This window comes from Bombina bombina, chromosome 3, assembly GCF_027579735.1.
Source record: "Bombina bombina isolate aBomBom1 chromosome 3, aBomBom1.pri, whole genome shotgun sequence".
Lineage (NCBI taxonomy): Eukaryota > Metazoa > Chordata > Amphibia > Anura > Bombinatoridae > Bombina > Bombina bombina.
The window spans coordinates 897,817,825-897,842,079 of NC_069501.1; the positions used below are offsets into that span (position 1 = coordinate 897,817,825).

Consider the following 24,255-nt stretch of genomic DNA (forward strand, 5'->3'; position numbering starts at 1 on the left):
GCTGACATGAAAATATCACCTGAGCATCTCTATGTAAAAAAGGAAGATATTTTACCTCACAATTTACTCAGCTCAGCAGAGTAAGTTCTGTGTAAAAAGTTATACTCTGCTGCAGGTAAAAAAAAAAAAATGAAGAAATGAATAGCAGTCAATCAGCATCAACAGTGCTGAGGTCATGAACTCTTTTACTGTGATCTCATGAAATTTCACTTAACTCATGAGATTTCATTGTAAACTTCCTTACACTGAATAGGGAAATAAGATGAGTGTGCACGAAAGCTCGCTCCTTCCGCTGTCCCGGGACAGACATACTGATTTGTTGCTTAGAAGTCCTTTACAATGGGAAGTGGCTACTGAGGAACTTTTGAGGTAAAATATCTTTCTTTTTTACATAGAGATGTTCAGGTGATATTTTCTAGTCAGCTTTTTACAGCTATACTGCATCATTTTCAAGTGTTTAACATTTGGGTATTATGGCCCTTTAAATGCAAAATGTACATAACTTACAAAATGTTAAAACAAAATGTATGCTTAACTTATAAATTAATTTATTTCATGGTGGTGAGAGGCCATGAGCCATTACTTCTGGGGACTTAACTCCCAGCCACCAGGAGGAGGCAAAGACTCCCAAAGCTCCCATAGTACCCAAACCTTCTCACCTCTATGGTATGCCAGTATGGCATATAGCCGAGAAAGGAGAAGGAGAAAGGTAGGACAGGAAAAACCAAGGAGAAAGAGATGCAAACTATAACTGCCATCAGGAAAAAAAAAAGTAAAAAAAATTAAACTAGACAGGTCTCATGGACTCTCACCACATGAAATTAATTTATCATCAGGTAAGTATAAATTTAGTTTATTAGTCTTGGGAACTAATACCGACGCTGTGGAGTCCACAAATAATGTGGCAGGACAAACATTTTTTTAAAGCAGGCACCTAAATACCAGACTCTGCTGCCTGAAGGACTATCCTACCAAACATCTCATATGAGGAAGAAATTTGAGAAAGTATGTAAGAAAAACCATGTAGCTGCCTTGCAAATTTGCCTAACACAAGTCTCATTATTGAAAACTCAAGGAGAGGAAACTGATTTAGCAAAATGTGCAAACGTGTTTTTGAAAAGACTATTCCACCTCTAAGAAAGCATTGGTATTTAAGAGTGTTAGCTAAGAAGCTAAAGAATTATAATGCTCTTACAACATCAAAAATATGTAAGACTTTCAACTGAGTTTTTGGACTAGGACATGAAAAAAAAATTGTGATTCTTTAAAACCACCTGATCTTGATGAAAAAAAAGAAAAGAAGAGCAAACCATTCAGAAACTCTTCTGGCAGACGATGTTGCTAAAAGCAATTCCAAGACAGAAACTAAATGCAGAAAGCATGCATAGAATAGAAAGGAGAAACCTGTAAAATGTGCGAAAAAGGAATTAATGTTCCAAGAAGGGGAAATTGGTTTAATCACTGGATATATCCTGACTAAGCTTGAAGAAAGCCTTGATGTCAAGACACTTAGCAATTTACCTGTTGTAAGAAATAAAAAAACAGAATTTATGTTTACCTGATAAATTACTTTCTCCAACGGTGAGTCCGGTCCACGGCGTCATCCTTACTTGTGGGATATTCTCTTCCCCAACAGGAAATGGCAAAGAGCCCAGCAAAGCTGGTCACATGATCCCTCCTAGGCTCCGCCTACCCCAGTCATTCGACCGACGTTAAGGAGGAATATTTGCATAGGAGAAACCATATGATACCGTGGTGACTGTAGTTAAAGAAAATAAAATATCAGACCTGATTAAAAAAACCAGGGCGGGCCGTGGACCGGACACACCGTTGGAGAAAGTAATTTATCAGGTAAACATAAATTCTGTTTTCTCCAACATAGGTGTGTCCGGTCCACGGCGTCATCCTTACTTGTGGGAACCAATACCAAAGCTTTAGGACACGGATGAAGGGAGGGAGCAAATCAGGTCACCTAAATGGAAGGCACCACGGCTTGCAAAACCTTTCTCCCAAAAATAGCCTCAGAAGAAGCAAAAATATCAAACTTGTAAAATTTGGTAAAAGAGTGCAGTGAAGACCAAGTCGCTGCCCTACATATCTGATCAACAGAAGCCTCGTTCTTGAAGGCCCATGTGGAAGCCACAGCCCTAGTGGAATGAGCTGTGATTCTTTCAGGAGGCTGCCGTCCGGCAGTCTCGTAAGCCAATCTGATGATGCTTTGAATCCAAAAAGAGAGAGAGGTAGAAGTTGCTTTTTGACCTCTCCTTTTACCAGAATACACAACAAACAAGGAAGATGTTTGTCTAAAATCCTTTGTAGCATCTAAATAGAATTTTAGAGCGCGAACAACATCCAAATTGTGCAACAAACGTTCCTTCTTCGAAACTGGTTTCGGACACAGAGAAGGCACGACTATCTCCTGGTTAATGTTTTTGTTAGAAACAACTTTTGGAAGAAAACCAGGTTTAGTACGTAAAACCACCTTATCTGCATGGAACACCAGATAAGGAGGAGAACACTGCAGAGCAGATAATTCTGAAACTCTTCTAGCAGAAGAAATTGCAACGGAATGTAAGGGTTCAAACGGAACCCCCTGAAGAACTGAAAGAACTAAGTTGAGACTCCAAGGAGGAGTCAAATGTTTGTAGACAGGCTTGATTCTAACCAGAGCCTGAACAAAGGCTTGAACATCTGGCACAGCTGCCAGCTTTTTGTGAAGTAACACAGACAAGGCAGAAATCTGTCCCATCAAGGAACTTGCAGATAATCCTTTTTTCAATCCTTCTCGAAGGAAGGATAGAATCTTAGGAATCTTAACCTTGTCCCAAGGGAATCCTTTAGATTCACACCAACAGATATATTTTTTCCAAATTTAGTGGTAAATGTTTCTAGTTACAGGCTTTCTGGCCTGAACAAGAGTATCAATAACAGAATCTGAGAACCCTCGCTTAGATAAGATCAAGCGTTCAATCTCCAAGCAGTCAGCTGGAGTGGGACCAGATTCGGATGTTCGAACGGACCTTGAACAAGAAGGTCTCGTCTCAAAGGTAGCTTCCATGGTGGAGCCGATGACATATTCACCAGATCTGCATACCAAGTCCTGCGTGGCCACGCAGGAGCTATCAAGATCACCGACGCCCTCTCCTGATTGATCCTGGCTACCAGCCTGGGGATGAGAGGAAACGGCGGGAATACATAAGCTAGTTTGAAGGTCCAAGGTGCTACTAGTGCATCTACTAGAGTCGCCTTGGGATCCCTGGATCTGGACCCGTAGCAAGGAACCTTGAAGGTCTGACGAGAGGCCATCAGATCTATGTCTGGAATGCCCCACAGTTGAGTGATTTGGGCAAAGATTTCCGGATGGAGTTCCCACTCCCCCGGATGCAATGTCTGACGACTCAGAAAATCCGCTTCCCAATTTTCCACTCCTGGGATGTGGATTGCAGACAGGTGGCAGGAGCGAGTCTCCGCCCATTGAATGATTTTGGTCACTACTTCCATCGCCAGGGAACTCCTTGTTCCCCCCTGATGGTTAATGTACGCAACAGTCGTCATGTTGTCTGATTGAAACCGTATGAACTTGGCCCTCGCTAGCTGAGGCCAAGCCTTGAGAGCATTGAATATCGCTCTCAGTTCCAGAATATTTATCGGTAGAAGAGATTCTTCCCGAGACCAAAGACCCTGAGCTTTCAGGGATCCCCAGACCGCGCCCCAGCCCATCAGACTGGCGTTGGTCGTGACAATGACCCACTCTGGTCTACGGGAGGTCACCCCTTGTGACATGTTGTCCAGGGACAGCCACCAACGGAGTGAGTCTCTGTATAGTCCCCATTCCACAGACTGAGCATACACAGTTGTAATGGTCTTAGATGAATGCGCGCAAAAGGAACTATGTCCATTGCCGCTACCATCAAACCTATCACTTCCATGCACTGCGCTATGGAAGGAAGAGGAACGGAATGAAGTATCCAACAAGAGTTTAGAAGTTTTGTTTTTCTGGTCTCTGCCAGAAAAATCCTCATTTCTAAGGAGTCTATTATCGTTCCCAAGAAGGGAACTCTTGTCGACGGAGATAGAGAACTCTTTTCCACGTTCACTTTCCTCCGTGAGATCTGAGAAAGGCCAGGACTATGTCCGTGTGAGCCTTTGCTTGAGGAAGGGACGACGCTTGAATCAGAATGTCGTCCAAGTAAGGTACTACAGCAATGCCCCTTGGTCTTAGCACCGCCAGAAGGGACCCTAGTACCTTTGTGAAAATCCTTGGAGCAGTGGCTAATCCGAAAGGAAGCGCCACGAACTGGTAATGCTTGTCCAGGAATGCGAACCTTAGGAACCGATGATGTTCCTTGTAGATACGCATCCTTTAAATCCACCGTGGTCAAGAATTGACCTTCCTGGATGGAAGGATTGTTCGAATGGTTTCCATTTTGGACGATGGAACCTTGAGAAACTTGTTTAGGATCTTGAGATCTAAGATTGGTCTGAACGTTCCCTCTTTTTTGGGAACTACGAACAGATTGGGGTAGAACCCCATCCCTTGTTCTTTTAATGGAACAGGATGAATCACCTCCAGAAGATAACCTTGGGAGACTATTTCTAGCGCCCAAGGATCCAGAACATCTCTTGCCCAAGCCTGAGTGAAGATAGAGAGTCTGCCCCCCCACCAAATCCGGTCCCGGATCGGGGGCCCGCATCTCATGCTGTCTTGGGAGCAGTGGCAGGTTTCTTGGCCTGCTTTCCTTTGTTCCAGCCTTGCATTCTCCAGGCTGGATTGGTTTGAGAAGTATTACCCTCCTGCTTAGAGGACGTAGCACTTGGGGCTGGTCCGTTTCTGCGAAAGGGACGAAAATTAGGTTTATTTTCGGCCTTGAAAGACCTATCCTGAGGAAGGGCGTGGCCCTTGCCCCCAGTGATATCAGAGATAATCTCTTTCAAGTCAGGGCCAAACAGTGTTTTCCCCTTGAAAGGAATGTCAAGCAATTTGTTCTTGGAAGACGCATCCGCTGACCAAGATTTTAACCAAAGCGCTCTGCGCGCCACAATAGCAAACCCAGAATTTTTCGCCGCTAACCTAGCCAATTGCAAGGTGGCGTCTAGGGTGAAAGAATTAGCCAATTTAAGAGCACGAATTCTGTCCATAATCTCCTCATAAGAAGAAGAATTACTAATAATCGCCTTTTCTAGCTCATCGAGCCAGAAACACGCGACTGTAGTGACAGGGACAATGCATGCAATTGGTTGTAGAAGGTAACCTTGCTGAACAAACATCTTTTTTAGCAAACCTTCTAATTTTTTATCCATAGGATCTTGGAAAGTACAACTATCTTCTATGGGTATAGTGGTGCGCTTGTTTAGAGTAGAAACCGCCCCCTCGACCTTGGGGACTGTCTGCCATAAGTCCTTTCTGGGGTCGACTATAGGAAACAATTTTCTTTAAATATGGGGGGAGGTACGAAAGGAATACCGGGCCTGTCCCATTCTTTATTAACAATGTACGCCACCCGCTTGGGTATAGGAAAAGCTTCGGGGGGCCCCGGGGCCTCTAGGAACTTGTCCATTTTACATAGTGTTTCTGGAATGACCAGATAATCACAATCATCCAAATTGGATAACACCTCCTTAAGCAGAGCGCGGAGATGTTCCAACTTAAATTTAAAAGTAATCACATCAGGTTCAGCTTGTTGAGAAATTTTTCCTGAATCTGAAATTTCTCCCTCAGACAAAACCTCCCTGGCTCCCTCAGACAGGTGTAGGGGCCCCTCAGAAACAAAATCATCAGCGTTCTCATGCTCTTCAGTATTTTCTAAAACAGAGCAGTCGCGCTTTCGCTGATAAGTGGGCATATTGGCTAAAATGTTTTTGATAGAATTATCCATTACAGCCGTTAATTGTTGCATAGTAAAGAGTATTGGCGCGCTAGATGTACTAGGGGCCTCCTGTATGGGCAAGACTGGTGTAGACGAAGGAGGGGATGATGCAGTACCATGCTTACTCCCCTCACTTGAGGAATCATCTTGGGCATCATTTTTTCTAAATTTTTTATGACATAAATCACATCTATTTAAATGAGAAGGAACCTTGGCTTCCCCACAGTCAGAACACAATCTATCTGGTAGTTCAGACATGTTAAACAGGCATAAACTTGATAACAAAGCACAAAAAACGTTTTAAAATAAAACCGTTACTGTCACTTTAAATTTTAAACTGAACACACTTTATTACTGCAATTGCGAAAAAGTATGAAGGAATTGTCCAAAATTCACCAAAATTTCACCACAGTGTCTTAAAGCCTTAAAAGTATTGCACACCAAATTTGGAAGCTTTAACCCTTAAAATAACGGAACCGGAGCCGTTTTTATATTTAACCCCTTTACAGTCCCTGGTATCTGCTTTGCTGAGACCCAACCAAGCCCAAAAGGGAATACGATACCAAATAATGCCTTCAGAAAGACTTTTCTATGTATCAGAGCTCCACACACATGCAGCTGCATGTCATGCTGTTCTCAAAAACAAGTGCGCCATACCGGCGCGAAAATGAGGCTCTGACTATGATTAGGGAAAGCCCCTATAGAATAAGGTGTCTAAAACAGTGCCTGCCGATATTATTTTACAAAAAATACCCAGATTAAATGATTCCTCAAGGCTAAATATGTGTAAATATGATCGATTTAGCCCAGAAAATGTCTACAGTCTTAATAAGCCCTTGTGAAGCCCTTATTTACTATCTGAATAAAAATGGCTTACCGGATCCCATAGGGAAAATGACAGCTTCCAGCATTACATCGTCTTGTTAGAATGTGTCATACCTCAAGCAGCAAAAGACTGCTCACTGTTCCCCCAACTGAAGTTAATTCCTCTCAACAGTCCTGTGTGGAACAGCCATGGATTTTAGTAACGGTTGCTAAAATCATTTTCCTCATACAAACAGAAATCTTCATCTCTTTTCTGTTTCAGAGTAAATAGTACATACCAGCACTATTTTAAAATAACAAACTCTTGATTGAATAATAAAAACTACAGTTAAACACTAAAAAACTCTAAGCCATCTCCGTGGAGATGTTGCCTGTACAACGGCAAAGAGAATGACTGGGGTAGGCGGAGCCTAGGAGGGATCATGTGACCAGCTTTGCTGGGCTCTTTGCCATTTCCTGTTGGGGAAGAGAATATCCCACAAGTAAGGATGACGCCGTGGACCGGACACACCTATGTTGGAGAAAAAGCTTTAACACAACTCTAAAGTGGTAGCAGATAAGCCTCTGTCAGAACCTTTTGCAAAAGAGAAGAATTTTTTAAATTCTAAAAGAATTTCAGCTAAAACCCTGATTTTCACAGCAGGGGAAAAAACAACTTCCCAAATTCTTTAAGAACATTTACTTGTAGCAGGCTTTCTGGCCTGAAAAATGGGAGATTACTACAGCATCAAACAAACTTCACCTCTTTGTTTTGTATTCAATCTGTAAGCCTTTAAGATAAGAGAGTTGAGATCTGATGATAAAAGGATAGCAGCAAAGAAATGCAGTAAATTAATAAAGTGTGCAAGTTTTTTGTTTTTAAATAACATTTCTCCAAGAGGAGTTTAAAGCACCAAATAAAATCTTATTAACTGCTAGACTGTAAGAATAAAGTCTAGAGTGTAAACTGGTAATGACTGCATGTCACTTTGTCCCCTGTCTATGATGAACCTAATGGATGGTGTACCTGCAAATAGCCTGTGAGCTATATGTTTGCTTGTATTTATTCACTTACCATGAGATGCACCCAATATACTGTTACCAGACTGCTTCCAGCAGAGAGCCCACCCAGTGCTGTGTACGTCACAGCAGCAGATCTATCTAATAGTATATTGACAACCCAACAGGAGGTGGCTATGGCAATAGTTCCAGCAACACCTGTGGCAGGCTTGTGACTAACTCCTCAATGGGAGTGATAGTGCCACTGTCTAATACTCCAATATCCCCCGTGTCTATCAGTAGCAGATCTCTAAGGGGGAAAATGGGCCTCAAATCGGTCTTAAGGCCCCTCTAAACTAAGAATCTGGAGCACCTCAATTCTTCACCTTCTTCCTGTAGAGGCAAAGAAAAGACTGGAATACCACAGAAGTGAGACGGATTAGGTGCTCGTGGAGCTTTGAGATTGCTAAATTTTGCTCTGTTCCATTTAATTTAGCTCTCAAAATTAAACAATTGCTGTCATTTTAAGAATAACTGCTATATATGTGTCCCTTATTGGCTATATCAGATAACTGCAAAACAATGCAGTCTATACGAACATTATAGCAAGAGCTAGCCTTGTTGTCTGCAGACTAAAGCCCAGATTGATTCCTCCAAATAATTCAAATAGTGGGTGGAGTTTGGCTTTTGATATATAATTGCAGTAAAAAGGATGACAAATTTGTTTTAAAAAAACTTTAAGACCGATTATATTTTATTATATAGCAACGCAAGAAAAAAAAGTTTTTTTTTTTAAATTACAAGGTGTTTACTTTCTCTTTAAGCTCAGGTTACCAAAAAAAAAAAAAACAAAAAAAAAAACACCACATGTAAAAAGAATATTTATGTAAAATGATGCTCCCAGTTGGGGGCTGTGACAGAGAAGTACTAAAATATTACTATTCTCTCTATGTATTGGCCTTTGACTAAACAGTAATAAAGAGGATAAGCAAAACTTTGTGTAAATAATTAGACAGATAAGATAACATGATCTCCCTACAAGATCAGCCCATTGAATTTGGCTGTAGTTTCAGTTAGCAGAAACAGCTATTTAATATACAAAAATAAACATAAACTTTGCAGCTGGTAATTGGAAACACATTAAAGGAGAAACCAATTTAAAGAAACCCCATATTGCTGACTTCACAAACCTAATATATTTGTCCTTAGAGATAATAATCTAACAAACTACAACACAGTGGATATTTTCCTCACAGAATGACTAGCTGTGAGTACTCCAGTAACAAGTCTAGATTGGCAACCCAGAATAGCACCATTTGTGGGGGGGAGGTTGAAAAACAATTTTGACCTAGTATGCTAATTTATTGCAAGACTTCTAATTAAAAGGTGTTTGCCGTACCTTTAAGAATAGCAGTGTATGATTAGGTAACCATGAATACTGTTATCTCATGTGAGAAATTAGAATTTCTTTGCTGAAATAATTATCCTAAACAACAAAGGGAGAGACATAAAATGTCTTTAAACTCATGTGTACTAGTTCTGACAAGTTTATATATTAAAAAACAGAACTAGAAATTATTTAGTGTCATACATTAGTCTTACTCATTTAATGCTTCTTACCAATTATGATTAAAAGTATGGTCCCAATTCAATTTAATTGTAAACATGCAATTGTCTCATAATTCTCATTATCTCAGGTGTTGTCCAGGGTGTGACAACAATTTGACTGTTTTCTCAGGAAAGTCTTTTTCAGTGCTCACTGTATATATATTTTCACTGTTCAGTATATATATATATATATATATATATATATATTTTTTTTTTACATATTTGTGGTTTATCCCTAGTGAATGTTGGGATTAGATGTCTGTCAGTGGAATTATACAATAGATTCTAAATGTTTTCTGAGTGCATGGGATATTGCTGTTATCACACACAGTAACGTTAGAAAACAATGGTTTGAACAGTATGTGTGTAAAAAAACAAAAATAAAAAGGACTTGAAATGGGCTTGTAACTAGTCCCTCGGACTAGTAGCTTTTCTCTCATGTGTGTATTTATTTGTGTGTGCACAAATGTATGTCAACCTGGCTGTAACACTCACTCCACATTATGACAAACGTCAGGGCACTCAAAGAAAATAATAAAAATGTAGAGAACAGTGTATAAGGCACTTACTGTATTCCCAGCATAAAATCACATTTATTGAATATGACGTTGCATTGTTTCTCCCCAACCTTCAGATGCACAATAATATTGAAGACACAGCTCCTTTTGCTAACATTATGTGATTGTGGATATATATATATATATATATATATATATATACACACACATACAGTGGGGCAAAAAAGTATTTAGTCAGCCACCAATTGTGCAAGTTCTCCCACTTAAGAAGATGAGAGAGGCCTGTAATTTTCATCATAGGTATACCTCAGCTATGAGAGACAAAATGTGGAAACAAATCCAGACAATCACATTGTCTGATTTAGAAAGAATTTATTTGCATATTATGGTGGAAAATAAGTATTTGGTCACCTATAAACAAGCAAGTTTTCTGTCTCTCACAGACCTGTATCTTCTTCTTTAAGAGGCTCCTCTGTCCTCCACTCATTACCTGTATTAATGGCACCTGTTTGAAATTGTTATCAGTATAAAAGACACCTGTCCACAACCTCAAACAGTCACACTCCAAACTCCACTATGGTGAAGACCAAAGAGCTGTTGAAGGACACCAGAAACAAAATTGTAGACCCACACCAGGCTGGGCAGACTGAATCTGCAATAGGCAAGCAGCTTGGTGTGAAGAAATAAACTGTGGGAGTAATAATTAGAAAATGGAAGACATACAAGACCACTGATAATCTCCCTCACTCTGGGGCTCCACGCAAGATCTCACCCCGTGGGGTCAAAATGATCACAAGAACGGTGAGCAAACATCCCAGAACCACACGGGGAGACCTAGGGAATGACCTGCAGAGAGCTGGGACCAACGTAACAAAGGCTACCATCAGAAACACACTACGCTGCCAGGGACTCAGATCCTGTAGTGCCAGACGTGTCCCCCTGCTTAAGCCAGTACATGTCCGGACCCATCTGAAGTATGCTAGAGAGCATTTGGATGATCCAGAAGCGGATTGGGAGAATGTCATATGGTCAGATAAAACCAAAGTAGAACTGTTTGGTAGAAATACAACTTGTCGTGTTTGGAGGAGAGAGAATGCTGAGTTGCAACCAAAGAACACCATACCTACTGTGAAGCATGGGGGTGGCAACATCATGCTTTGGGGCTGTTTCTCTGCAAAGGGAACAGGACGACTGATCTGTGTACATGAAAGAATGAATGGGGCCATGTATCGTGAGATTTTGAGTGCAAACCTCCTTCAATCAGCAAGGGCATTGAAGATGAAACGTGGCTGGGTCTTTCAGCATGACAATGATCCCAAACACACCGCCCGGGCAACGAAGGAGTGGCTTCGCAAGAAGCATTTCAAGGTCCTGGAGTGGCCTAGCCAGTCTCCAGATCTCAACCCCATAGAAAACCTTTGGAGGGAGTTGAAAGTCTGTGTTGCCCAGCGACAGCCCCAAAACATCGCTGCTCTAGAGGAGATCTGCATGCAGGAATGGGCCAACATACCAGCAACAGTGTGGGACAACCTTGTGAAGACTTACAGAAAACGTTTGACCTCTGTCATTGCCAACAAAGGATATATAACAAAGTATTGAGATGAACTTTTGATATTGACCAAATACTTATTTTCCACCATAATATGAAAATAAATTCTTTCCAAATCAGACAATGTGATTGTCTGGATTTGTTTCCACATTTTGTCTCTCATAGTTGAAGTATACCTATGATGAAAATTACAGGCCTCTCATCTTCTTAAGTGGGAGAACTTGCACAATTGGTGGCTGACTAAATACTTTTTTGCCCCACTGTACATATACACACACACACACACAACAAAGAAAGAGGAGGACCATCTGTTACTCGTTAGCTGGTCGGTAGCATTTTAATGTGATCTTCACTAACAGTTTACTCAGACAGTCTGTATTGGGTAGCATAGATAGATCTCACTGGAGGCGGTAGATCACCACCCCATTGGAGGTACTGTCTAACCAACACAGCCACAAAGATGAGGTAGGCGTCCCCACCACCAGGGACTTTTGTCATACAATACATTTGTGCTGTTCAACGGTTTGCCCAACTGCATTCTCCCTATGGAGGGAGGGTTATAAATAACATAGTTGCACAGATACTTTCAAAAGGAACTCTTCATTTTGTGACTTACTGGTTTTACCCACATTGAAAAGTGCAAATATTTGCAACATTTTTGCAGGACTACTTCATACACTGGACATTATTGATACTATTGTTACCTATATAAGCATGGTCCATCTCTTTGCCTGTATATTATATGATAGATATATATTTTATTTTGTATTAATGTATGGTTAGAATGTTGAGCATTTGTATACAAGCCTTCTCAGTTTAATAGGCTGTATGATTTAATTGATGATGCTTGTAAAAAGTAATGTTTGCTTTATGAGAATTAAAGTCATGGAGAGTGAAACAATGGGACCAACTACCCATGGGATAAATCACATTTCCTGTTACTGATACAATGTAAGCACATCAAATTACATAAATTCATATTAAATAATCTAACCACCAACAAGGACAACTAAAGTCAACAAAAATAACTAGGTGTGACACTTGGAAATATTACAATCTGAAAAAAGCAACTACAAGTATATGGGGGGGGGGGGGACTCCTAAAATGTGACTTCTGGCTCCAAAAATATTAGCAAAATTATAAAATCATCCTTTTGAAACAAATCATCTGTGACTTCTAAAACTTCTCTGGCTGGTGCTTACATTTAATTCATTTTGTCTATCCACAAAGCCCATGATCATACTCAAATACAAGTCTCTACAAATCTTAATTATCCTCTTCAATAAAGTTTCCCCAGAAACTGAAACATGTTTGGCAAGTTATAATAACATAAAAACCATTAAACTACTTTATTTATATATGTGTAGTATATATCAGCATTTAATCACAGTATTGCAAAATATCTGGAAATAAACAAATCCTTCACAAGCATTTAATTTTTTTTTACCAAATTTGATTTTGCTATTTGATTGAAACAAATGTCCACATTTATTTCTGAAGTGTAGGATCTATTAGTTTTAGGATAGTCTTAAAGGGACAGTATACAGCAATTTTCATATAACTGCATGTAATAGACACTACAATAAAGGCGGAAATGCACGGATATGGATATAAAAATCCAGTATAAAACCTTTTAAAACTTACTTAGAAGCTCCCAGTTTAGCACTATTGATGAGGTTAGGCTGGGACACAAACTGAAAGGGGCATGGAAAGCAGGAACAGGCAGATACTCCCTCCTACCCTTGCAAAGGAAACAAACCATTACACAACCAGGAGTCTGTAGACGTCTACATCTAAAAACTTTGGGGTTTGGTTAGGAGTCTGTAACGATTTATAGTTTTGCTTATTTTCAAACACCCCACCCCCAAGATGGGCTATATAAATGGATCATCTACAAAACAGTTATGCAAAGAAAAATCTAGTGTACAATGTCCCTTTAAGTATATCACAGTCATTCTTCAATTCCCTTTGTCCTTACCACCTCTAATGGAAGTAGATTGTATGAATAAAATTACAATTCTGTAAAGACGCGCTTCCAACATTTACTCCTGAACCTACTACCCTTGAACTTAATAATATCATAACCTTCTGTTCTGTTTTTACTTTTTTTGGGTAAATACTTTCAGGCTCAGTTTGATTAAATCCTTTAATACAGTTTCTGACACCTCTCTCCACTAAATCATGCACAACTTTAGTTGCTCTCATTTAGCAGTTTGTAGTTTATTTATATCCTTCTAGAGATGTGGTCTTCAGAACTGTACATAACACAGATACAAATCCCAAAATCTAGAATTTGTTTTCATTAAAAAGGACATTAAACACTTTGAGGCGGAAATATAAAATGATAAATCATATGTATATATTAAAAAAAAAAATCATCAATATACTTTCATTATTTATTTTTTCCCCTTTTCCTGTAAGTCCATTCTGAAATTGTAAGCTTTTCAGTTCCCGTTAGAAATATAAGTGCAGAACACTTATATTCTACACAGCTGCAGACACTAGTGACATATGTATAACTGTCCCTAATAAACCACAGCAGAGAAAGTAACCTAACATGGCAGCTCCCATCGTTTTATAGACAATAAAACTTTACACTTATTTTGTCAATATTTCAACAGCCAATGAAACTTCAAAACATACAGCTACGTTAGTCCCAAAATATTTTTTTCTTTCAATGCTTCACTCTATCTAGCATTTATTTAGTGTTTAATGTCCCTTTAATAGTTTTATAAAAAAAATAAAAAATAATAAGTCATTCTTCTCTGCTTTGGTTTGGTTTGTGTGTTCTAAAATGCAAACCATAGACTATTTTTATATAAAATAATAACTATTTCCTTTCTGATTACAGTACTGTACTATCTATCTGATGGTTCTATGTATATACACGTATTACAATGGTATAAAAACTACCTTTAGGTTGCGTGTATAAGTTGTAATATGAAGTACATAATTGCCTAAAAGATGTTGTTTAAACTTGATCCCATCACCTCACCAAGCTGTCCCATTTTACAGAAGCAAAAAAACAAATTCTGAAATCCCAAACAATTTAGTGACCTATCAAATGGCACAAGAATCTTACTCCCTGTAATTAGTTTATGGCATGTAACACAGATAAACTGCAGCATATGTAATGTGACAGTTGTTGTTTCTTGTCATGGATAAGCAGAAATGCATTAATGAGGAAATTAAGTACACACATGTACGACTGATACATCTCTTTAATAATCACAGACAAACAAGCGCAGAGAGCAGCAGGACTTCGACTGCACAAGAATGGGGACAAGTTAGAGGCATTCCCAATACACAAATATAGGTCAAGCTATTACAATAACAGATCATATACAAACAGGAAGACATGCCAACTGCATGGGTAATATAGCTAGCATATAAGTTAATTGCATTTGTCTAGAGCAAGGCGTCATTCATTTAAGTCGCCAGCCATTTTCCATACCAGTGCAATTCACGCAGCCGCACGCTACCTACATATCTTACCATTGCTACGCTTGTTGTTTGTAAATTGTATTAAGTGTCTTTTTATGTTGTATTTTTTGGCAACACTAAATGATTCTTTAAAAATGCCAGTTTGACACCCCTGGTCTAGAGGCTCATGTGACATCATTCAAATAACAGAGGCTCTATTCCATGAAGCTTTATTTTTTATATAGAGAATAGTGCAGGTTCTTTGACCAGTCCATTTTATTTCTCTGAACTTAAAGGGACAGTAAAAACCTTCAGACTTCCTTTAGTTATGTACAGTAAAATAACTTTGAAATGTACTTCATTTGCCCCTTTACGTGTAATTTAAGTCTGAGAAATGAAGCTTTTCTAACTCTCAGAACTGTAAATGCAGACTGCAGACTTCTGCAAGCTAACCCTCTCACATAGCTTTCCCTAATTGGCTTTAACAGATAAGAACTGCAAAACAATGCACTCTGTACTAACAATATGGCCATGGCTAGTTTACTCAAGCTGGGGACTCAAATGCCTCCTCCAAATAAGCCAAGTTGTGGGTGGAGTTTGGCTATTGAAAACCAACTGCAGCAAACAAGGTTTGGACTGATATGCTAATCTATAGCAAGACAACATATATATCTTGTCATTACAAGGCGTTTACTGTCCCTTTCATACATAGTAATTTTATTTATAATGGTGTCCATTCCTGACCGCAGGTGGTGTGATTTGATAAGGAGAACAGGTATTTAAGTCTAAAAAGAGTTAACAACATGGTAGTTTACATTACTTTGCAGAAACTAAAACTTTACACTTATTTCTTTAAGATTCTACTATTTCTATGGAGGATTCACAAACCCCTATTCGTTGCACTGGCTCGTCTACTGCCTATCCCCAACACTGAGACTCCAGAGAAGTGCTGTACTTGGTGTGCATTATATTTTTATAGCAGGAGAGCAATATTCCACTTATACTATCCTAAAACTCATAAAGGACGGGAGGTGCTGTATTAAAGGGGCAGTAAACAAATTGTTTGCAGGTAAGCGACTAAGAACTGGATATGACGCATAGAATATTTGCCAGGATTCTTACATTTCTTAATTGTTTAAGAGATGCATTAATAGAGGCTTAAATATGAGGTCTCTTAGAGAACAATGGCAGAGGTGCAATGAGGTGTAAAATAAAATGAAATACATCTAATACATTGCATTTCAAGCTCTAGGCATACTTTAGAATTTGTGAGAATTTGGCTTTTAGCAATTAGGCATCTAATATGCGCTAACCATTGCTCAGTCATAGCACACGCCAGGTGCAAATAATGGCCATAGCATGATTCCATATACTAGGATTGTTGTTGAGTCCAATTTAATACAACAGATTATATAAATAATCTGCAAACATATTATAGATGACTATCCAGTGGGAAACAATGTGAATACAGAAAGAAGTACAGTTTATAAAGAGAGAAAGAGTGCTGTTTAGCTTGCCGCTTGCACAAGTCTCATAAAACATTTATAACACTTAAATAAATTGTGATATTCGCGAAATATTAAAAGGGATATGAAAGCCAAAAATGTTATTTTGTGATTCAAACGGCATACAATTTTAAAAAAAAAGTTTCCAATTTAGTTCCATTATCTAATTTGCTTCGTTCCCATGATGTTCAATGCTGAAGAAATATCTAGGTAGGCATGAAAGAAAATACTGCTGCCAACTAGTGCTCTTGCAGTTTATAACAAAAACAGAATTTATGTTTACCTGATAAATTTCTTTCTCCAACGGTGTGTCCGGTCCACGGCGTCATCCTTACTTGTGGGATATTCTCTTCCCCAACAGGAAATGGCAAAGAGCCCAGCAAAGCTGGTCACATGATCCCTCCTAGGCTCCGCCTACCCCAGTCATTCGACCGACGTTAAGGAGGAATATTTGCATAGGAGAAACCATATGGTACCGTGGTGACTGTAGTTAAAGAAAATAAAATATCAGACCTGATTAAAAAAAACCAGGGCGGGCCGTGGACCGGACACACCGTTGGAGAAAGAAATTTATCAGGTAAACATAAATTCTGTTTTCTCCAACATAGGTGTGTCCGGTCCACGGCGTCATCCTTACTTGTGGGAACCAATACCAAAGCTTTAGGACACGGATGAAGGGAGGGAGCAAATCAGGTCACCTAAATGGAAGGCACCACGGCTTGCAAAACCTTTCTCCCAAAAACAGCCTCAGAAGAAGCAAAAGTATCAAACTTGTAAAATTTGGTAAAAGTGTGCAGTGAAGACCAAGTCGCTGCCCTACATATCTGATCAACAGAAGCCTCGTTCTTGAAGGCCCATGTGGAAGCCACAGCCCTAGTGGAATGAGCTGTGATTCTTTCGGGAGGCTGCCGTCCGGCAGTCTCGTAAGCCAATCTGATGATGCTTTTAATCCAAAAGAGAGAGAGGTAGAAGTTGCTTTTTGACCTCTCCTTTTACCTGAATAAACAACAAACAAGGAAGATGTTTGTCTAAAATCCTTTGTAGCATCTAAATAGAATTTTAGAGCGCGAACAACATCCAAATTGTGCAACAAACGTTCCTTCTTTGAAACTGGTTTTGGACACAGAGAAGGTACGATAATCTCCTGGTTAATGTTTTTGTTAGAAACAACTTTTGGAAGAAAACCAGGTTTAGTACGTAAAACCACCTTATCTGCATGGAACACCAGATAAGGAGGAGAACACTGCAGAGCAGATAATTCTGAGACTCTTCTAGCAGAAGAAATCGCAACTAAAAACAAAACTTTCCAAGATAATAACTTAATATCAACGGAATGTAAGGGTTCAAACGGAACCCCCTGAAGAACTGAAAGAACTAAATTGAGACTCCAAGGAGGAGTCAAAGGTTTGTAAACAGGCTTGATTCTAACCAGAGCCTGAACAAAGGCTTGAACATCTGGCACAGCTGCCAGCTTTTTGTGAAGTAATACCGACAAGGCAGAAATCTGTCCCTTCAGGGAACTTGCAGATAATCCTTTTTCCAATCCTTCTTGAAGGAAGGATAGAATCCTAGGAATCTTAACCTTGTCCCAAGGGAATCCTTTAGATTCACACCAACAGATATATTTTTTCCAAATTTTGTGGTAAATCTTTCTAGTCACAGGCTTTCTGGCCTGAACAAGAGTATCGATCACAGAATCTGAGAATCCTCGCTTCGATAAAATCAAGCGTTCAATCTCCAAGCCGTCAGCTGGAGTGAAACCAGATTCGGATGTTCGAACGGACCCTGAACAAGAAGGTCTCGTCTCAAAGGTAGCTTCCAAGGTGGAGCCGATGACATATTCACCAGATCTGCATACCAAGTCCTGCGTGGCCACGCAGGAGCTATCAAGATCACCGACGCCCTCTCCTGCTTGATCCTGGCTATCAGCCTGGGGATGAGAGGAAATGGCGGGAACACATAAGCTAGTTCGAAGGTCCAAGGTGCTACTAGTGCATCCACTAGAGCCGCCTTGGGATCCCTGGATCTGGCCCCGTAGCAAGGAACTTTGAAGTTCTGACGAGAGGCCATCAGATCCATGTCTGGAATGCCCCACAGGTGAGTGACTTGGGCAAAGATTTCCGGATGGAGTTCCCACTCCCCCGGATGCAATGTCTGACGACTCAGAAAATCCGCTTCCCAATTTTCCACTCCTGGGATGTGGATAGCAGACAGGTGGCAGGAGTGAGACTCCGCCCAAAGAATAATTTTGGTTACTTCTTCCATCGCTAGGGAACTCCTTGTTCCCCCCTGATGGTTGATGTACGCAACAGTCGTCATGTTGTCTGATTGAAACCGTATGAACCTGGTCCTCGCAAGCTGGGGCCAGGCCTGGAGCGCATTGAATATCGCTCTCAGTTCCAGAATATTTATCGGTAGAAGAGATTCTTCCCGAGACCAAAGACCCTGAGCTTTCAGGGATCCCCAGACCGCGCCCCAGCCTATCAGACTGGCGTCGGTCGTGACAATGACCCACTCTGGTCTGTGGAACATCATCCCTTGAGACAGATTGTCCAGGGACAGCCACCAACGGAGTGAGTCTCTGGTCCTCTGATTTACTTGTATCTTCGGAGACAAGTCTGAATAGTCCCCATTCCACTGACTGAGCATGCACAGTTGTAATGGTCTTAGATGAATGCGCGCAAAAGGAACTATGTCCATCGCCGCCACCATCAACCCGATCACTTCCATGCACTGAGCTATGGAAGGAAGAGGAACGGAATGAAGTATCCGACAAGAGTCCAGAAGCTTTGTTTTTCTGGCCTCTGTTAGAAAGATCCTCATTTCTAAGGAGTCTATAATTGTTCCCAAGAAGGGAACCCTTGTTGACGGGGATAGAGAACTCTTTTCCACGTTCACTTTCCAGCCGTGAGATCTGAGAAAGGCCAGGACAATGTCCGTGTGAGCCTTTGCTTGAGGAAGGGACGACGCTTGAATCAGAATGTCGTCCAGGTAAGGTACTACTGCAATGCCCCTTGGTCTTAGCACCGCTAGAAGGGACCCTAGTACCTTTGTGAAAATCCTTGGAGCAGTGGCTAATCCGAAAGGAAGCGCCACGAACTGGTAATGTTTGTCCAGGAATGCAAACCTTAGGAACCGATGATGTTCCTTGTGGATAGGAATATGTAGATACGCATCCTTTAAATCCACCGTGGTCATAAATTGACCTTCCTGGATGGAAGGAAGGATAGTTCGAATGGTTTCCATCTTGAACGATGGGACCTTGAGAAATTTGTTTAAGATCTTGAGATCTAGGATTGGTCTGAACGTTCCCTCTTTTTTGGGAACTATGAACAGATTGGAGTAGAACCCCATCCCTTGTTCTCTTAATGGAACAGGATGAATCACTCCCATTTTTAACAGGTCTTCTACACAATGTAAGAACGCCTGTCTTTTTATGTGGTCTGAAGACAACTGCGACTTGTGGAACCTCCCCCTTGGGGGAAGTCCCTTGAATTCCAGAAGATAACCCTGGGAGACTATTTCTAGCGCCCAAGGATCCAGAACATCTCTTGCCCAAGCCTGAGCGAAGAGAGAGAGTCTGCCCCCCACCAGATCCGGTCCCGGATCGGGGGCCAATATTTCATGCTGTCTTGGTAGCAGTGGCAGGTTTCTTGGCCTGCTTTCCCTTGTTCCAGCCTTGCATTGGTCTCCAAGCTGGCTTGGCCTGAGAAGTATTACCCTCTTGCTTAGAGGACGTAACACCTTGGGCTGGTCCGTTTTTACGAAAGGGACGAAAATTAGGTCTATTTTTTGCCTTGAAGGGCCGATCCTGAGGAAGGGCGTGGCCCTTACCCCCAGTGATATCAGAGATAATCTCTTTCAAGTCAGGACCAAACAGCGTTTTCCCCTTGAAAGGAATGTTTAGTAGCTTGTTCTTGGAAGACGCATCAGCCGACCAAGATTTCAACCAAAGCGCTCTGCGCGCCACAATAGCAAACCCAGAGTTCTTAGCCGCTAACTTAGCCAATTGCAAAGAGGCGTCTAGAGTGAAAGAATTAGCCAATTTGAGAGCATTGATTCTGTCCATAATCTCCTCATAAGGAGGAGAGTCACTATCGAGCACCTTAAGCAGTTCATCAAACCAGAAATATGCGGCTGTAGTGACAGGGACAATGCATGAAATGGGTTGTAGAAGGTAACCCTGCTGAACAAACATCTTTTTAAGCAAACCTTCTAATTTTTTATCCATAGGATCTTTGAAAGCACAACTATCCTCTATGGGAATAGTGGTGCGTTTGTTTAAAGTAGAAACCGCTCCCTCGACCTTGGGGACTGACTGCCATAAGTCCTTTCTGGGGTCGACCATAGGAAACAATTTTTTAAATATGGGGGGAGGGACGAAAGGAATACCGGGCCTTTCCCATTCTTTATTAACAATGTCCGCCACCCGCTTGGGTATAGGAAAGGCTTCTGGGAGCCCCGGCACCTCTAGGAACTTGTCCATTTTACATAGTTTCTCTGGGATGACTAAATTTTCACAATCATCCAGAGTGGATAATACCTCCTTAAGCAAAATGCGGAGATGTTCCAATTTAAATTTAAATGTAATCACATCAGATTCAGCCTGCTGAGAAATGTTCCCTAAATCAGTAATTTCTCCCTCAGACAAAACCTCCCTGGCCCCCTCAGATTGGGTTAGGGGCCCTTCAGAGATATTAATATCAGCGTCGTCATGCTCTTCAGTAACTAAAACAGAGCAGCCACGCTTACGCTGACAAGGGTTCATTTTGGCTAAAATGTTAATTGTTGCATAGTAAGGAGAATTGGCGCGCTAGATGTACTAGGGGCCTCCTGAGTGGGCAAGACTCGTGTAGACGAAGGAGGGAATGATGCAGTACCATGCTTACTCCCCTCACTTGAGGAATCATCTTGGGCATCATTGTCATTATCACATAAATCACATTTATTTGAATGAATAGGAATTCTGGCTTCCCCACATTCAGAACACAGTCTATCTGGTAGTTCAGACATGTTAAACAGGCATAAACTTGATCAGAAAGTACAAAAAACGTTTTAAAATAAAACCGTTACTGTCACTTTAAATTTTAAACTGAACACACTTTATTACTGCAATTGCGAAAAAACATGAAGGAATTGTTCAAAATTCACCAAATTTTCACCACAGCGTCTTAAAGCCTTGAAAATATTGCACACCAATTTTGGAAGCTTTAACCCTTAAAATAACGGAACCGGAGCCGTTTTAAGCTTTAAACCCCTTTACAGTCCCTGGTATCTGCTTTGCTGAGACCCAACCAAACCCAAAGGGGAATACGATACCAAATGACGCCTTCAGAAGTCTTTTATAAGTATCAGAGCTCCTCTCACATGCGACTGCATGCCATGCCTCTCAAAAACAAGTGCGCAACACCGGCGCGAAAATGAGACTCTGCCTATGCTTTGGGAAAGCCCCTAAAGAATAAGGTGTCTAAAACAGTGCCTGCCGATATTATTAAATCAAAATACCCAGAATAAATGATTCCTCAAGGCTAAATAAGTGTTAATTCAATCGATTTAGCCCAAAAAAAGTCTACAGTTTAAATAAGCCCTTGTGAAGCCCTTATTTACAATCGTAATAAACATGGCTTACCGGATCCCATAGGGAAAATGACAGCTTCCAGCATTACATCGTCTTGTTAGAATGTGTCATACCTCAAGCAGCAAGAGACTGCAAACTGTTCCCCCAACTGAAGTTAATTGCTCTCAACAGTCCTGTGTGGAACAGCCATGGATTTTAGTTACGGTTGCTAAAATCATTTTCCTCATACAAACAGAATTCTTCATCTCTTTTCTGTTTCTGAGTAAATAGTACGTACCAGCACTATTTGAAAATAACAAACTCTTGATTGAATAATGAAAAACTACAGTTAAACACTAAAAAACTCTAAGCCATCTCCGTGGAGATGTTGCCTGTACAACGGCAAAGAGAATGACAGGGGTAGGCGGAGCCTAGGAGGGATCATGTGACCAGCTTTGCTGGGCTCTTTGCCATTTCCTGTTGGGGAAGAGAATATCCCACAAGTAAGGATGACGCCGTGGACCGGACACACCTATGTTGGAGAAAACTGTTTAAAAAAAATAAAATCTTCCAACATTAACTATATCCTCCATTCTAGCTTGGAACAAGGAGCTCTTGAATTTGCAAATAAAAATACTTTCTCCAGAGTCACTTTTTTAATTTAATTATTTTCTGGTTGCATATTAATAAAATAAAAGTGATGGGTAACAGTTTGCCTGGTTGTCTATGAGAGCAACTCTGTAGTATTGCTTCATGGTCAGAAAGAACTTAATAAACCACACTAAAATTTATAACGGAAGGGAAAATAGATTAAGATAGTTCCCATCAGAGAAACCCTAAAGGAGAAAGAATCAATGACTGGCAGCAGCATCTGTGTATTCCATCATCGGGATGACAATCCTCTGGTGTCACTTAAAACAGTATCCAGTGACCACCCTATATTTATCACAAGCAGAATGAGAATTGGTCACAGTGACTAAAGGTCAAGCTTTGTATTGGTTTTGTATTGGAGCACAACGTCAATCTTCACATTTGTACTTTTAAGAACATTATAAATTTTATTAACAAAATATATTTACATATTTCATGAAATCTGGCATCTAAAAAACAGTGTTCTAATAAAAAAAATCTTTAAGAAATTAGTATAATTAATAATTAAAGACATCCTTGGATGCTGAATGTAAATATATAAAATGGTGGCATTTGGCAACCAGTGGATGAAAAATGACAAATTCATTTACAGATGGCAAAACAATAAATATGATTTATCTGATAAGCACAAGACTGCAATGGATTACAAGTCTAACAAATACAAATGATCAGGTTAATGGCTTCATATAGAAACATGCTAAATACATTCTCTTTAGATTCTGTATGAGAATCAGACAATTATTTTATATACACAGACCTATCTAATCAAGGAATGATTGCTCAGCTTTGCAGTGTCCATGATTTTGCAGCCTATCTCCAAATTCCACTGCTTAAAACTTAAAAGGTGTTATCAGATATAAAAACATGAATTCATAATATTCATGAATATTAACTCATACGAAAAGTTTTGATGAAGTATTTAGTAATAACTGTATTAATCCTTCCTTACTACACCATATTGTTTGCATACACCAGGCATTTATCTCACACCAATTCTATGACCCGTCAAACATGTAAACACTTTACATTTATAAACTATTCAGAAAGCACAAACAGTGTCTTATAGGGACATTACACTATATGTGGCTATTAGCTCTCTGTACATAGACCTTTGTCATATAATAAACCTATACATAACATACTTCAATTACATTTTTACACATGACAGCCTTGGCAGATATTACTGTAACATGTCAACACCACACAGTTGTTTATCACATATTAATCTTATATACACATTTATTTTACATTCTGATATAATACAAAGCATTGGAATTGTGACTGACAGACTTTAATGTATTAACTTTCAAGCAGACTATGTGTAGAAATGAACCCCGAACGTTTTCCGCTGATGCTGTGTTAGACTTGTGTTACCACTTTTAAATACAATAACAATGTGCTATTCAATTCTAGGCATTGTGTAAATGTATATGCTTAGTGCAGGTGACATTTAAAAAAAGGGACACTATTTCCTCAATCAGAAACTGTGCAGCTCACTCTTGGCTTTACCAGGGACTTACTTGACAGTCACTCGATTTGATAAATCCTGCAGATCCCCAGGGTGAAACAGTTGAGCGTCTTTCAATCCAAGTTTCTCACAAGCTCGCAGGAAAACATTGATATTGTCCTGTGAAGGCAAGTGAAAAAAATGTGATTGCCTTGTTTAGCAGTTCAAAAATCACAATTGCTTATCTGAGTTCAAAACTCCAAAGTCCAACAGAGGTAGCAAAAAAAATAAATATATGAAGTCAACACAGAATAAAATGTAATATTT

The 24,255-nt window shown here is 40.0% G+C and overlaps 1 protein-coding gene across 10 annotated transcripts in view; it reads right to left on the reverse strand.

Moving 5' to 3' along the window:
- The window catches only part of LMO7 (LIM domain 7), a 280,751-nt gene that overhangs the window by 117,583 nt on the left and 138,913 nt on the right, over nt 1-24,255 (reverse strand). For all 10 annotated transcript variants that reach the window (XM_053707915.1, XM_053707914.1, XM_053707916.1 and 7 more), the window contains one exon: nt 24,002-24,108. In XM_053707915.1, the coding sequence (XP_053563890.1) occupies nt 24,002-24,108 (107 nt within the window). The remainder of the gene's footprint in view (nt 1-24,001; nt 24,109-24,255) is intronic.